General features: G+C 37.2%; 1 protein-coding gene across 1 annotated transcript in view; it reads left to right on the top strand.

Moving 5' to 3' along the window:
- Positions 1 to 13,738, top strand: part of dtn (transmembrane protein 132C dtn) — an 877,664-nt gene that overhangs the window by 647,564 nt on the left and 216,362 nt on the right. The window contains exon 6 of the mRNA XM_068226042.1: positions 1,776 to 1,978. Coding sequence (XP_068082143.1) covers positions 1,776 to 1,978 — 203 coding nt within the window. The remainder of the gene's footprint in view (positions 1 to 1,775; positions 1,979 to 13,738) is intronic.

The following is a 13,738-nucleotide window of genomic DNA, read 5'->3' as shown; positions in this document are numbered from 1 at the left end:
CCAGCACTTCACTCACATTTTCTTACACTTCGCTTTCTTCTATATCATTTTCTGATACTGTGGTATTCTTTAATTCTTGTCATTATCGTCTCATGTTCATGTTCTGTAGATTCTTCATCACATGCTTGTTTATCTTCCTGTAGTGTTTCGTTGGTAAGCTCCAGCACTTCACTCACATTTTCTTGTTCTTTACTTTCTTCTATATAATTTTCTTCAGAAATTTCAGTTCTGCTATTGCTTTTCTCCGTGTTCAGTTTTCTATTGCCATGGTTTCTGTTAAGATGTACATTTCCTACAGTATTTTTCATATCATCCATCCCAGCAAGAGCTGCCAGTATTTCCCTACTTCTGTATCCTTGCTGAGGAAACATGACAAACCTACATACAACAAACAAACATTATGGTTAATTTTTTTGAATTTGCATGGTTAGGTGACTACTGTGTAAGAAATACTTTATATTAAAGGAATGTGCCAGAAAAAGTGGCATAAGTCAAAATAATACAGAACAAGTACATAGGTTTCGGGATAATTAGCTCAAGAAAAGTAACACAGCACAAAATAATGACTTTCAGTCTGGAAAAGCAACATAAGTCAAAATAAATCAGTACAAAGACATTGGTTTTAAGATGATGAATTTGAGAAAAGTGACACTTTTCTGCTTATAACGATCTGAAAAGTTTCATTCCAGTTACCTCGGTGCACGAAAACTGTCACAACTCTAAATGTGTTGTTCTTCTTGAAAGACCTCCTTGTAGCAATACAAAAGTGACACTGTTATTGCTATGTTGCATAATGAACCAGGCTAAAGTGAAAGTGACACAACTGCTCTCTGGTGGATAATTTCAGAGTTAGAGATCTGACATTTTTCCTGCATACAAGGAAGGACTAAAAAGTGTTCATCCCTGACACAACTTGAAAATCGTTATTTTTTGAGATGTGTCACTTTTCTCGCTGTTCTGTAACAACTTAAGTCCTTATTTGATGTATTGTGAAATTAAATTGACGAATCTGAATTTAAAATGCCGCTTTCTGAAATTTATTAGATTAATCTGAAATAAAGTATGCTTTTTCTAATCAACCTGATATATTCTGAAATACAACTGGAATGGTGTAGATTAGGGCCTCTCAAACGCCAAAAATCTCATGCATGCAAACTGAGGCACAGAAGTCCTGTGCACAGTGCATTGGACCCACTCAGCTCAGCTCGGACCGGCACGTCGTCTCGGGGCGAATTGGCTCAACTCAGATTGGATTTGGAGCGCTACGGAGCAAGTCAGAAAGAGGGAGACAGGCTGAGTAAGTGAGACAAGCATGGGAAAAGAGAGAGACAGCACTATTGCTCCATATCGAGAAATGGGGGTCTGCACTCTGGTCAACCAAGCGGTCTTTTGCACCATGTATCGTGCAATGCACTGATGCATGCACCCTGAGAGGCCCTGGTGTAGATGATAGGTCATCTTTTGGATGTGTTAAATGTCTCCTGTGATCTGGACCCCAACATCTAACATCTGTGACTGACTTTGTGCACGTTCTTGCAGAAGAATGGAAAACAGCTGTGAGAGAAATGCACACAAATCTTATGGGCAGTCTACCTAGAAGAGTAGAGGTTGTCAAAGCAGCGGTGGGTTGAAGAATGTCATGTTAATTCCTTTCATAGTGGCAGTGGTCCAATGCAGTTGCACCAACATTTTCAGATTGTAAATTAATTGTGAAGTAACATCAAACTTGACATGGTAGATATTATTTACGAAGCAAGAAATAATTCTGTTCACAGGTTTCTTCATCCTGCAGTTCTGTATATGTTGATGGCTCAGAAATCCGTGGCTCTTCAAATGCTTCAGTATTAGTCAAATATGGTACATACACAGGATTGGCTAAGTTCACAGTATGGATGCCTGAATTTCCTCTTGAAGTTAATGTTGCAGATTTTCGACTCAGCCAAGTAAAAGGTTGGAAGGTGCCAGAAGATCATGTCAGGTAAGAGATATTCTAAATTTTTTCAGTGAACAAAGCTGCTTGTCAACCGATATCAAAGACTCTATTATGATGAGAACTTGCAAGAGAGGATCATATATTCACTCCTTCACCTCAGTTAATATACTAGTTATTTATTTAGATTTTAAGTATGGTATGAACTACTAGCACAGGCAGTAGACATTATTTGATGTAATATGCAGTGGAGGCTGCATGTCATCAGACTGAGAGGGCTGCAAATGTAGGAAAAAGAGAATGGTGTTTAAGCTAAATACATTGACTGAGTTTTCTTATAGGAATACATTGGTAAGAAAAGGTCTGTCTACGTCCTACATAGTGTAGCATTGTAAGACACCGTGTGCAGCCCTCCTTGTCCCATTTGGACTGGCCTCCACTGGTAATATGACTCTTGGTGTTGTTACTTATTTTAGGGAGTTAGTAATTATTGTCAATACCGTCATGTTTTTAGTGGGTGTGAAATATTTCTAATGTTATTTATTGCAGTGGTGACCCTACCGGTGTGTGCATTTATTATTAATTTGGACTGACTTTGGAGAAAATCTTCATTTGGTCGGATGGTCAAAATTACTGATAAATTACCATAAGTTAGTTAACTCTACTGTATTGTAGTTAAAGCAATAACTCAACCTTTTGATATAATATTTTGATACTGACAAAGTGTGCGATGCTTGTCCATTACCATGTCCAAAACATGGTTATACTTTGGTGCCCCACAACAGAAAAATCATACATTTCAAGATGTAAGTTCCCCCTTGTAAAATTATTAATTCATTACATTTTACTACATCCTGCACATTGTGCAAGGTCTTTAAACAGTCTGTATACATAATTACTGTATGCATGTAACTATATATTTAACACGCAGATATATTCAGTATGTATGCTTCACTATTGTTTAAGTTCAAGAACTGTGAGAAAGTGATTAGCTGCTATCCAGAGGAGGCTTGAAAAGAAAAGTCTACATGATGCAAGAAAAGAAAATATCCTACTGGTGGGGAGTTTATGATTGCTAAGAGGAGAAAATGAATCCATCTTAATTTGTGTTTTCATCTGAAATTCCAGAGTGTTGAATCATGTTGAGGTTTCCTGGAGGGATTTGAGAAAATTAATGTTAATTTTTGTGAGTAGAGGTACGTTATGTTGGTTTAGGAAGAGAAGTGGTTAGACTGCAGGGTTTTTATGAGGGAAAGTATATTGCGTACAGTATAAAAAACCAAGGTAGGTATGGAGATTCAGTAAGAAAGGTATGTCATGGAATTCAGGAGTTGGATATCTTGGATGGAAATGGAGAGCAATTTGAGCTATTCGTTGTAGATGGAATGGATTCAAGAGTGTGTTTATAACACTTACCCAAGTAGGAGTCCATATATGAGAAAACACCAGATAAGAAATTTGTAGATGTCAAGATAGGGTTGCTGTAATTGTCTACCAAAAAACCGGGACAAATACATATTAGCAAATAAGTTCAAACGTAGGTTAGTATTTGGCATACTTTTAATGTGAAACTCTTTACAACATATTACAAGTGATGTTTTATTATGGCAGTTTTTTTTTTGTGATGACTGTACAGAGTCAAGGTACTTCAACATTTTGACACTGGTGATTAATATATAGAATTCAGAACAACTTACATTTGCCATATTAACTTATATTGTTTGTCGAGAATGGCCCTAATTCATAACAAATGTAACCTATTTCTTTCTTCAGTCCAGTGAGCATTCATTAGTGCGAACACTCTCTGTACATTAGCATTGTGTGCAGGAAGAGAGAAGTAAAACTGGACTATTTTCAGCAATTCAGAGCATTGCTCTTCTGACATACAGCTTTTAAAGAACCCACTTCTTGCTAGCTAAGAAACCACTGAATTCTTCATTTGATTTATTTTCTTTCGTAAAAGACTTTAATTTCATGACCTGATCAAACAAAATGCTCTCATTCAATTTACAGTTACTATGCTCATGTAGCCATTTGAAAGAACATTCTACCTGATCCCATGTAATTGTCATCTGTAGAAGCAACCAATCAAAATGTTGCAATTGTGACAGAGACTCACTCCATTTTAACAGATATTCAGTAGTTGTTTCAAAAAATTACATACATTCATCTTGTAATGTCTGACATTGTGCTTTTGGTAGGTTAGGTAGGAAATCCTTCACTTTTGAACTAACAAAACCTGCATTCTGTATTTCTGTTACTGAGCTCAATAGCTGCAGTCACTTAAATGCGGCCAGTATCCAGTATTCGGGAGATAGTAGGTTTGAACTCCACTGTTGGCAGCCCTGAAGATGGTTTTCTGTGGTTTCCCATTTTCACACCAGGCAAATGCTGGGGCTGTACCTTAAGTAAGACCACAGCCACTTCCCTCCCACTCCTAGCCCTTCCCTGTCCCATCATCGCCATAAGACCTATCTGTGTCGGTGCGACGTAAAACAACTAGCAAAAAAAAAAAAAAAAGTATTTCTGATAAAGTGTCAATTACTTCCTGTAGTACGATCCTAACCTCATTTATTGAAATATCTTTCATTTCAATCCTGGCAGTGGAAATAGATTCATCTGTGCCGAGAAATCAGAAATAAGTCTCACCAACTTCATTTGAGAAAAAATACTTCAGAGAACTGGACATTTGTCCTGTGACATAAAATAAGATAAGAAATAAGATTTCAATGGCTAAAACATATGTAAAAATCTTTCAATTGCCGGAAATAAACTTAACCATATTGTTTTTACATGTCTTTGGAGGTCTTGATATGTAACATTAAGAAATTCACACAACCCCATGAGTGATGCACTCCTAACAGTATATATAGAAAAGTAATTGTACACTTTCACTATTCAAGCCTGAACATCTACAGGGAGACAGTCAGCACCAATTTGTAAGGCATTATGTAAAATATGGGCTCGACACCCAACCCCTACAATTGGTCTACTTAATTTGGACTTCAATATTGTGAAAACATTGTTTTCACCTTTCCTAGCCAGACTCCCAAAATTTGTATTTGTATTATCACCCCCATATGCACTAACTTTCTCACTGATGTTATTGTGTTCTATAACATTATGAATTAATTCAGAAACTGTGTCAGAATTTTCATTGCTACACTCAAAAAGATCTAATTGGATACCTTCCTCTTTGTCAAAATATTGTATAATTACAGGAAAAATCTTATGATGCTTCTGATTGCTGTACTAATGCTAACAAAATCACACTTGCAAACATTTTCTTTCACTTCTGCTTGTATTAAAGGCGAAATAACATTATTTACTACTGCTTCAGTTTTTGCTTTAGACTGGAAAATGTTTTTGCAATTTTTGAATCGTTAAACATAGTTGGGAATAACTTGCTCGTACACGTGGTGGAGTTGTATGAGTGATGGTGCCGTACTGAATGAAAAGCAAATGTTGCCTCTGCAGCAGCTACTTTTCTATCTTCTGACTTACTGTTACTGAAATAATTCGTCAGTTGCTTATTGAAGGATGCAGAACATACGGAATTCCTGTGCTTCACTGTACCTATGTGATCTTTGATGTCACTTTTCCCCTCCATGTGCAATCGAAAAATAGCAACTGTAAAGAAAAATATCTTTTTAATTACCAAGTCTGACTTCAGGTAAACTGTAAACAAAATTCTTTCACCAATCATTTGTTCAATTATTATAAACAAAAATAAAAGAAACTTACTTGTATAGTTTACATTCCACCTCATATTCACGTCTACCTCATTTTATTGAAGGAAAATCTTTGGTGTATTCATCTTTAAATTTTGTTTTCTGTTTCGATGCCAAGCTTAAAAATGTTAAATATTTACTTAGTCAGAATATCACACTGAATTTAATCAATTCCTACAGATTGTTCTTCTTCTAACATAGAATAGAACAAGATTCTTTCCAGTATTCTAATTGAAAACAATCTGTAACACCAGAAGTACGTAGAAAGAAGCGATAATTCAATAGGTTCTTTTTTCTTTCTTTGCTAGTTGTTTTACGTCGCACTGACACAGATAGGTCTAAAATAAGATCAAAAATTAGATGTATGGCTTTTCAGGCGTTTGCAGACCCTGGTCTGACACATCCCACTCTGAAGTGTCTAGTGTCAGACCTAAGTCGAAACGCTGGTTAATAGAGCAAACGCCTGAAAAGCCATACATCTAATTTTTGATCTTATTTTTGATATTCTCTATTGGTGGAAAAGTATCTAATTCCCTCCATGGAAACTTTGAATTTCCATACAGATAGGTCTTATGGCAACGATGGGACAGGAAAGGGCTAGGAGTGGGGAGGAAGCGGCCGTGGCCTTAATTAAGGTACAGCCCCAGCATTTGCCTGGTGTGAAAAAGGGAAACCACGGAAAACCATTTTCAGGGCTGCCGACAGTGGGGTTCAAACCTACTATCTCCTGAATACTGGATACTGGCCTTCGATAGTTTACTTTGACTACTTCATGGATAAGATCGATAAGGTAATATTTAATGGATACTTCTTGAGTCTCGACCATTCATTTTACTCAAAGTTTTAAGAGATTGGGCGGGCGTTTAAATTGTATTTCCTTTAGGAGTAAAGGGATTACTTTTTAAAAATCCGGGACATTTAGTCAGCCGGACGGGACATTATTTATACCACTCTAATCTGGAACAATCCTGGTTTTCTGGGACGTATGGCAACCCTATGTCAAGACCCTATTTAATACCCCCAACTCTTCAGAGTAGGTTAAAGCATTTACTGGCAGTCCAAGTGACAAAAGATGAAAAGTGAAATGTTCTGCATAAAAGAAGGTCCAGATATTTTAGAGTGGGTGGTGGTAATATAGCTGGCCCATGGTGTAGGGGTAGCATGCCTGCCTCTCGCCCGGAGGCCCTGGGCTCGATTTCCGGCCAGGTCAGGGATTTTTATCTTGACCTGAGGGCTGGTTCAAGGTCCACTCAGCCTACGTGATTAGAATTGAGGGGCTATCTGATGGTGAGATGGCGGCCCCGGTCTCGAAAGCCCAGAATAACGGCTGAGAGGATGCGTTGTGCTGACCATACGCCCCTTGTAATCTGCAGGCCTTTGGGCTGAGCAGCGGTCACTAGGCAGACAGAAGCCCTTTCGAGAGCGTTAAGTGCCGTGGGGTTTGGTTTTTGGGTGGTAATATATTTGTTGGATATCAAACTATGGAGGAGGATAGGATTGCAAGTGGAAATATTAGTATAACATTTAGGACGAAAAAGTAATACTTTAGTTTTTTTTTTTTTATTATTTGTTTTAAGTTGCACCAACACATCACTTGGTGACAATGGGATACGAAAGGGCTAGGAGTGGGAAGGAAGTGGCTGTGCCTTAATTAAGGTACAGCCTCAGCCTTTGCCTGGTGTAAAAACGGGAAACCACGGAAAACATCTTCGGGGCTGCCAACAGTGGGGTTTGAGCCCACCTTCTCCCAGATGCAAGCTTACAGCTGCACTCCCCTAACCGTATGGCCAACTCGCCCAGTACTTCAGTTTTTATGGGCTTGACAGAAAAATGCTATTGGACAAACAAGTAGGTGATGTGTTTTTGTTAATCTGCTGGTTCGATGCCTGTAGGGGAGGTATGGTAGTGTCATTGTCAAATCATAGACATTGAAAAGATGGTGGTGGTTGAGGGATATCTGATGAAGAGTATATAAAATAGTAATGATGAAACAGACCCCTGGGTTACTCCTTAATTCATAGCTATAGGCCAAGATTCTTGTGATCCAGTAGAGATTTTAGCACTTTGATTGCATAGAAAAAAAAATTGACATGGATATAAAAGTGTATGAGAATGAGGTAGAAGTCTCAGAAGCTTTTTGAAAGTTGGCAGGTAAAAAGAAGTGTTGGGTAGAATTAGTTCAGATTATTTGATGCATGCCTAGAAAGGCAAAGCAATTGGCCATGAGTGGATATACACATTTAAAGATAAAAATTTCATTGTTCCGTATTGAAAAGTATCACAGTTAAAATTGAAATAATAAATAAAGAGGTTCAACCTATTCAATACAAAAGAATAAGAAATGCAGTGATTACATTCTTATTTAATAATAAGTAGAAGTGGTACCGGTTTCGACCCTAGTCCAGGTCATCATCAGCCGATTAAAACATGAAAAACAATGCATAGGAAAAAGAAAATAAAAGATCAAGTTCACTCTGGATCAGTAGAAGAGGCGATATAAAAATGACGGAGGCAGACACTGTAAAATTCAGAAGAAGTAAAATGTAAGTCACTTTAAAGAAACAGTGCGTAATTTTCTGAATGGCAGTATGGCACACGCAGTGTTAGGCAAAGTCTTATAATGTTTATAAAAAGCGGAGAACGGTTGAATGAGCTAGCTTGTATACACTGTCAGGCACAAAGTCATTACACAATCGAACACGTATGAAGATCCATAATCGTGCTGAAGATGAGTAGATCAATTGAAGTATCTTGCCAGCTCCCGGTGATCAGCGCGATATATTCAACATCAGGCACTGTGGTTTCAAACGCCAACGTAAAATGAAGAATAGCTTAATGATCCAGTATTTACTTCGGTTGCAGGAATGTAAGTATATATAGATACATATAATATAATTCAATATAATTGAATAAGTAATTGTGATCCTGTAGAATTTTTGGAACAGTTGACGTGAAGAAAACAATTGTGAAGAGAAAAAAAATAGTAAAAAGCGCAATACCAGAAACAAATGAAAACATATATGCACAGTGCGCTATTTTTTAAAATGTAAAAAATTCAGGTCGTGATTGAAGTATTTGAAGTCGGCGCAAGGCAAGAGTTAAATTTGAATGAGAAGAACCGAAATGAAGGTGGCTTTGTTTTGTGTTTTGAGGTGAAAAGAAAAGATAAGATAAATTAATAGAGGAAGAGGAATAGAGGAATAAGAGAAGAATAAAAGATTGAAGTTAAACGGTGTTGAGGAAGGATAAGATAGGGAGATGAAGGAGGGGTAGTTTAGGGTAGGTTAGGAGGGTGGGTTATTGGAGGTAGAAAATGTGGGTAGGAACTTTGTAAGGGATGGAAAATAGAATTGGGGTTTTGAAATTTAGAATTTTTGAGAAGAAGAATTCGGAAGTCGAAAAGGATGTAGGGTTTTTCAGAAATGTCGTTTAAATTGAAATTAGGGTTGAAGTATTGGTCAAGGTGAATAAAGCAATTTTCGGTAGTGTTTAAGAGGGGGCCTTTGTTAATGATTTTAAGTATTTTCATGTCTTTTTCAATATTGGTGAAATTATGCTTGGATTCTTGTATGTGTTGTCCTATGGCGGAGAATCTGTTGTATTTAACGGCGTTGATATGTTCGGAGTATCTGATATTGAAGTTGCAGCCAGTTTGTCCGATGTAGGAGGAGCTGCAGTTGTTACATTTGAGTCTGTATACTAAAGATTTAGAAAAAGCATTAGATTTATTTAGTGATTTAGAGTTGTGTAAAATATCAAAATTTCTATTGTTACTTCTAAAAGAAATTTTCATGTTATGTTTTTTTAAAAACATTAGTTATTTTATAAACATCTTGAGTGAAGGTAAAAGTGGAAAATGCAGTTGGTTTTGTTATGTCTTTAGATAACGTGGTTTTAGGACGGTGTTTGAATTTGTTGATGATACGGTTTATGAAGGAGTTGTTAAAGCCATTGAATTTAGCGATGTTACGGATGGTGTTTAATTCATTATTTTAATCTTTTTTAGACATAGGGGTGTTGAAGGCACAAAAAATTAAGCTGTTATAAGTAGCGCGTTTATGTGCTTGAGGGTGGGAAGAATCTTGTCGTATTGTGGTTGCTGTTTGGGTTGGTTTTCTGAATATTTTGTAAGATAAAGAAGAAGGATGTCTAGTGATAGTTAAGTCTAGAAAATTAAGAGTTTGGTTATGTTCTGATTCGAGGGTGAATTTAATGTTAGAGTCTATGTTGTTGAGATGAAGAAGTGTAGAGGCTGCGATGGTTGACTCTTAATTTAAAATTACCAATGTGTCATCGACATATCTGGCCCAAAAGAGGATGTTAGAGAAATTATTAATATTATTATTTTTTGTGTTTTCTAAGAAGTCAAGGTAAATTTCAGCAAGAATGCCTGAAGCTGGTGAGCCCATAGCCAAGCCATCTTGTTGATAAATGGTGTTATCAAAGGTAAAATAATTATTGTTGAGAACCAATTTTAAAATAGACATGAAGTCTTGAATTTCAAGTTTACTCAGGTTACTGAATTTGTTGAGGTTGTTGTTTATTATGGGGAATAATTTGGAAATTGGAATACTAGGGTACATGTTTACAATGTCAAAAGAATGGAGAGAAAAATTTTGGTTGGATATCAAAGTTCTTTAATTTGTTGATTAGTTCAGAAGTGCTTTTGGTAGATTTGTTGGATAAAAATCGATAGGTTTTTAGTAAAATTGTTTGGATGAATTTAGAAGTATTGTATAGGGGACTGGGTCTGTAATTGATTATTGGACGGATGGGAATGTTAGTTTTGTGGATTTTTGGGAGGGCTTTGGCAGTGGGTAGACCTGGGTTCATGTTTATTAATTTAGTTTTTTCCTTGATCTGTGAGGAGGAAGTGTTTTTTTAAAGTTTGTTTGAGTAGGCGTTGGATTTTCGTGGTTGGGTCTTTTTTTACTATAGAAAAAGAAGAGTCACTGAAAAAATGTTTACTTTTATCTAAGTAGTCAGTTTTTTCCATTATGACAGTAGTGTTGCCTTTATCAGATTTGGTGATGATGAGATTATTGTCATTGATTTTCTTTTTAAGATCTGAAATGAGTTTATTACCATTAATTAAATTATTATTATTATTATTATTATTATTATTATTATTATTATTATTATTATTATTATTATTATTATTATTATTATTATTATTATTATTATTATTATTATTATTTATTATTATTATTAAGAGAAGTGTTTTTGTTATTGTTAATGGAGATTTTTTTGAGTTTTCTTTTTACTTCATATCTGATTTCATCTTGTTCATCTGTTGGCATTTTGTTAATGGCTTTTCAGATTCAATAATTAAATTGGTGGCTACATTGAAAGTGTTGAGGTTGAGCCAATTGTGTTTGCGGCCTTTTGAAAGAATTTTCATCATCACTCAGAGTTGTTTTAGATAAATTTACAATGGGAGGATGGAATTGTTCAATGGTTTTGGAGGGTGTGTTAATGTTCTTAATCTGAAATTTATGTGAAGAAGAGTTGTTCTTAAGAATATTGAGTTTTTTCTCCAGGGTTTGTTGCTTAATTGACAATTCATGAAATAATTTATTATCTACTTGAGTTAGGAAGAGGTTCCATTGTGAACTCGGGAGAAGATTAGCAATTTCTAGATGTGTTTCATATAATCTGTTGTTTAAAAATTATTTTTTCTTGTATAAGAAACAAATTTCATTTTTTAACCAAATTTTGTTGGTTATTCTTTGGGTTTTTAACATGTGCACTTACTGGGTTACTACTATAAATGCTACCGAGAAGGTTCTGTGTAGGTACTGCATCTTTTCTCAAGATCTTCTTAGGAGGTAAATGCAGTAATTCTGCTCTTAAATCGCGAACGTAACTGGCGTCAGTAAAATTATGTGAGCACACAGTAGAAGTAGCTACACTGAAGAAATCCTTCCTTTTATATTTTTGTATCCAAACTTTTTGCACGTCTGAAGCTTTTGTTCCTTTTGTCTTTCTGCTGTATGACAGAGAGCCAGTTACTGCACATATCCAGGCATTGTTGTCAGTTATTTCGAACAGATATCATCTGCTTTAGCCTAACAAATTGAAGAAATTTTATTCACACTCAAAATTTCGCAAAAAGACACGCAAGTGGCACAAGGGCTGGAACGGGGTCCACTCAGCCTCGGGAGGTCAACTGAGAAGAGGTGGGTTCAATTCCCACCTCAGCCATCCCGGAAGTGGTTTTCCGTGGTTTCCCACTTCTCCTCTAGGCAAATGCTGGGATGGTACCTAACTTAAGGCCACGGCCACTTCCTTCCCTCTTCCTTGTCTATCCCTTCCGATCTTCCCATCCGTCCATAAGACTTTTTGTTCAGCATAGCAGGTGAGGCCGCCTGAGTGAGGTACTGGTCAGCCTCCCCAGTTGTATCCCCGACCCAGAGTCTGAAGCTCCAGGACACTGCCCTTGAGGCGGTAGAGGTGGGATCCCTCGCTGAGTCCCAGGGAAGAAAGAAATATATACACTACAATGATGCTGTGAACACAGAAATTTCATACCAGCTACTATTACACTCTTCACGCAACTAACGAAAAGAAAATAAGTGCACCACCTCACTGCATGAAACACTGCAACTTAACAGAGATCTCGCAGAAACGAACTACAACACACACACTACACAAAATACAGTAGGCCACTATATAAACCAATAGCAATATACGGAAAGAAACTATGTATAGATATTACGTGGAAATCCTTTCTTTATAAGACGGACAGCGATAAACAACGAAATAAGATACACGTGTGGTTGTATGCTACACAGTCACGGTGCTCCTGTGATGACATCACGAGCAGGACGAGAGAAAACTAACATCTACTGCGCAGCCAATCTGGGCCACTCGTGAGGCTGATGAAGTGGGTACATAATGCAACCAACAGGCTGGCTGTATACATTGCACTTCCTGCTGTCATGGGTAAGGGAAGTGATGTGGGGGGGGCACTTCGGAAATAGCAATACATGTATTTGTGAATTGTTTGCATGCCTCTGTGGTAAAGGTGTCTGATGAGTGGATGAATTTCACCATTGATAATAACCATCATGGAAATTACAAAGCTCCACATGCCATTGAAGTCCAAGGTGAATGTTGATTGCAATGATGCTTGAAGGTAAACTGAGAAGCTACAGAAAAAAAGCTCACTGTTCAAATGAATCAGACATGTTTCTACTTCAACAGTTCATGGAATCCTTATGCAAATGGGGTTCTGTAGTAGAGGGTAACTGCATCCATGCTAACACAGATACATCAAAGAAAATGACTGGAATTTGCTAGACTGTATGGCAACAGGACTGCTGCTGGTTAGCAATGGGTAGCCTTCTCCAACTAATCACAGTTTCACCTGCATAAAATGGATGGATGTCAGCGTGTCCATTCAGAAACTTTGGAGAACATACAACCTGCAATCATTTTTGGAAAAAACACAAGGCAGTGGGGACAGTTTTATGGTCTAGGAAATATTCTTGTGGTGTTTTTTAGGTCCCATCATCCATGTGGAATGCACTCGTGATCAATTTTGTTATGAATCCATTTTCAGCAATCACATCCACCCATACATGATGATTATCTTTTCTTGGATGGATGAGATTTCCAGCACAATAATGCACCTTGCCATATGGCTAGAGGGGTCTGCATGATGCAGAAAAAGCACAGTCAAGACCTCAAAGTTCTTTCCTGGCCCCCAAACAGCCCTGATCTCAATCCAATTGAACCTCTGTGGAACCACCTCGATCGTTGTATTTGCCATCTGTCCCCTATGACACTCACCCTTAATTTGTGATACACACTGCAGAGAACATGGCTCTAGATACCCATAGAGACCTATCAGCAACTGACTGACTCAGTCACTATCAGCACATCTTTTTTTTTTTTTTTTTTTTTTTTGCTAGTGGCTTTACGCCGCACTGACACAGATAGGCCTTATGGCAAAGATGGGATAGGAAAGGGCTAGGAGTTGGAAGGAAGCAGCCATGGTCTTAATTAAGGTACAGCCTCAGCATTTGCCCGGTGTGAAAATGGGAAACCACAGAAAACCATCTTCAGGTCTGCT

This window comes from Anabrus simplex, chromosome 2, assembly GCF_040414725.1.
Source record: "Anabrus simplex isolate iqAnaSimp1 chromosome 2, ASM4041472v1, whole genome shotgun sequence".
Lineage (NCBI taxonomy): Eukaryota > Metazoa > Arthropoda > Insecta > Orthoptera > Tettigoniidae > Anabrus > Anabrus simplex.
The sequence above is the reverse complement of the archived record's forward strand: the minus strand, read 5'-3'. Positions and strand labels throughout refer to the sequence as shown.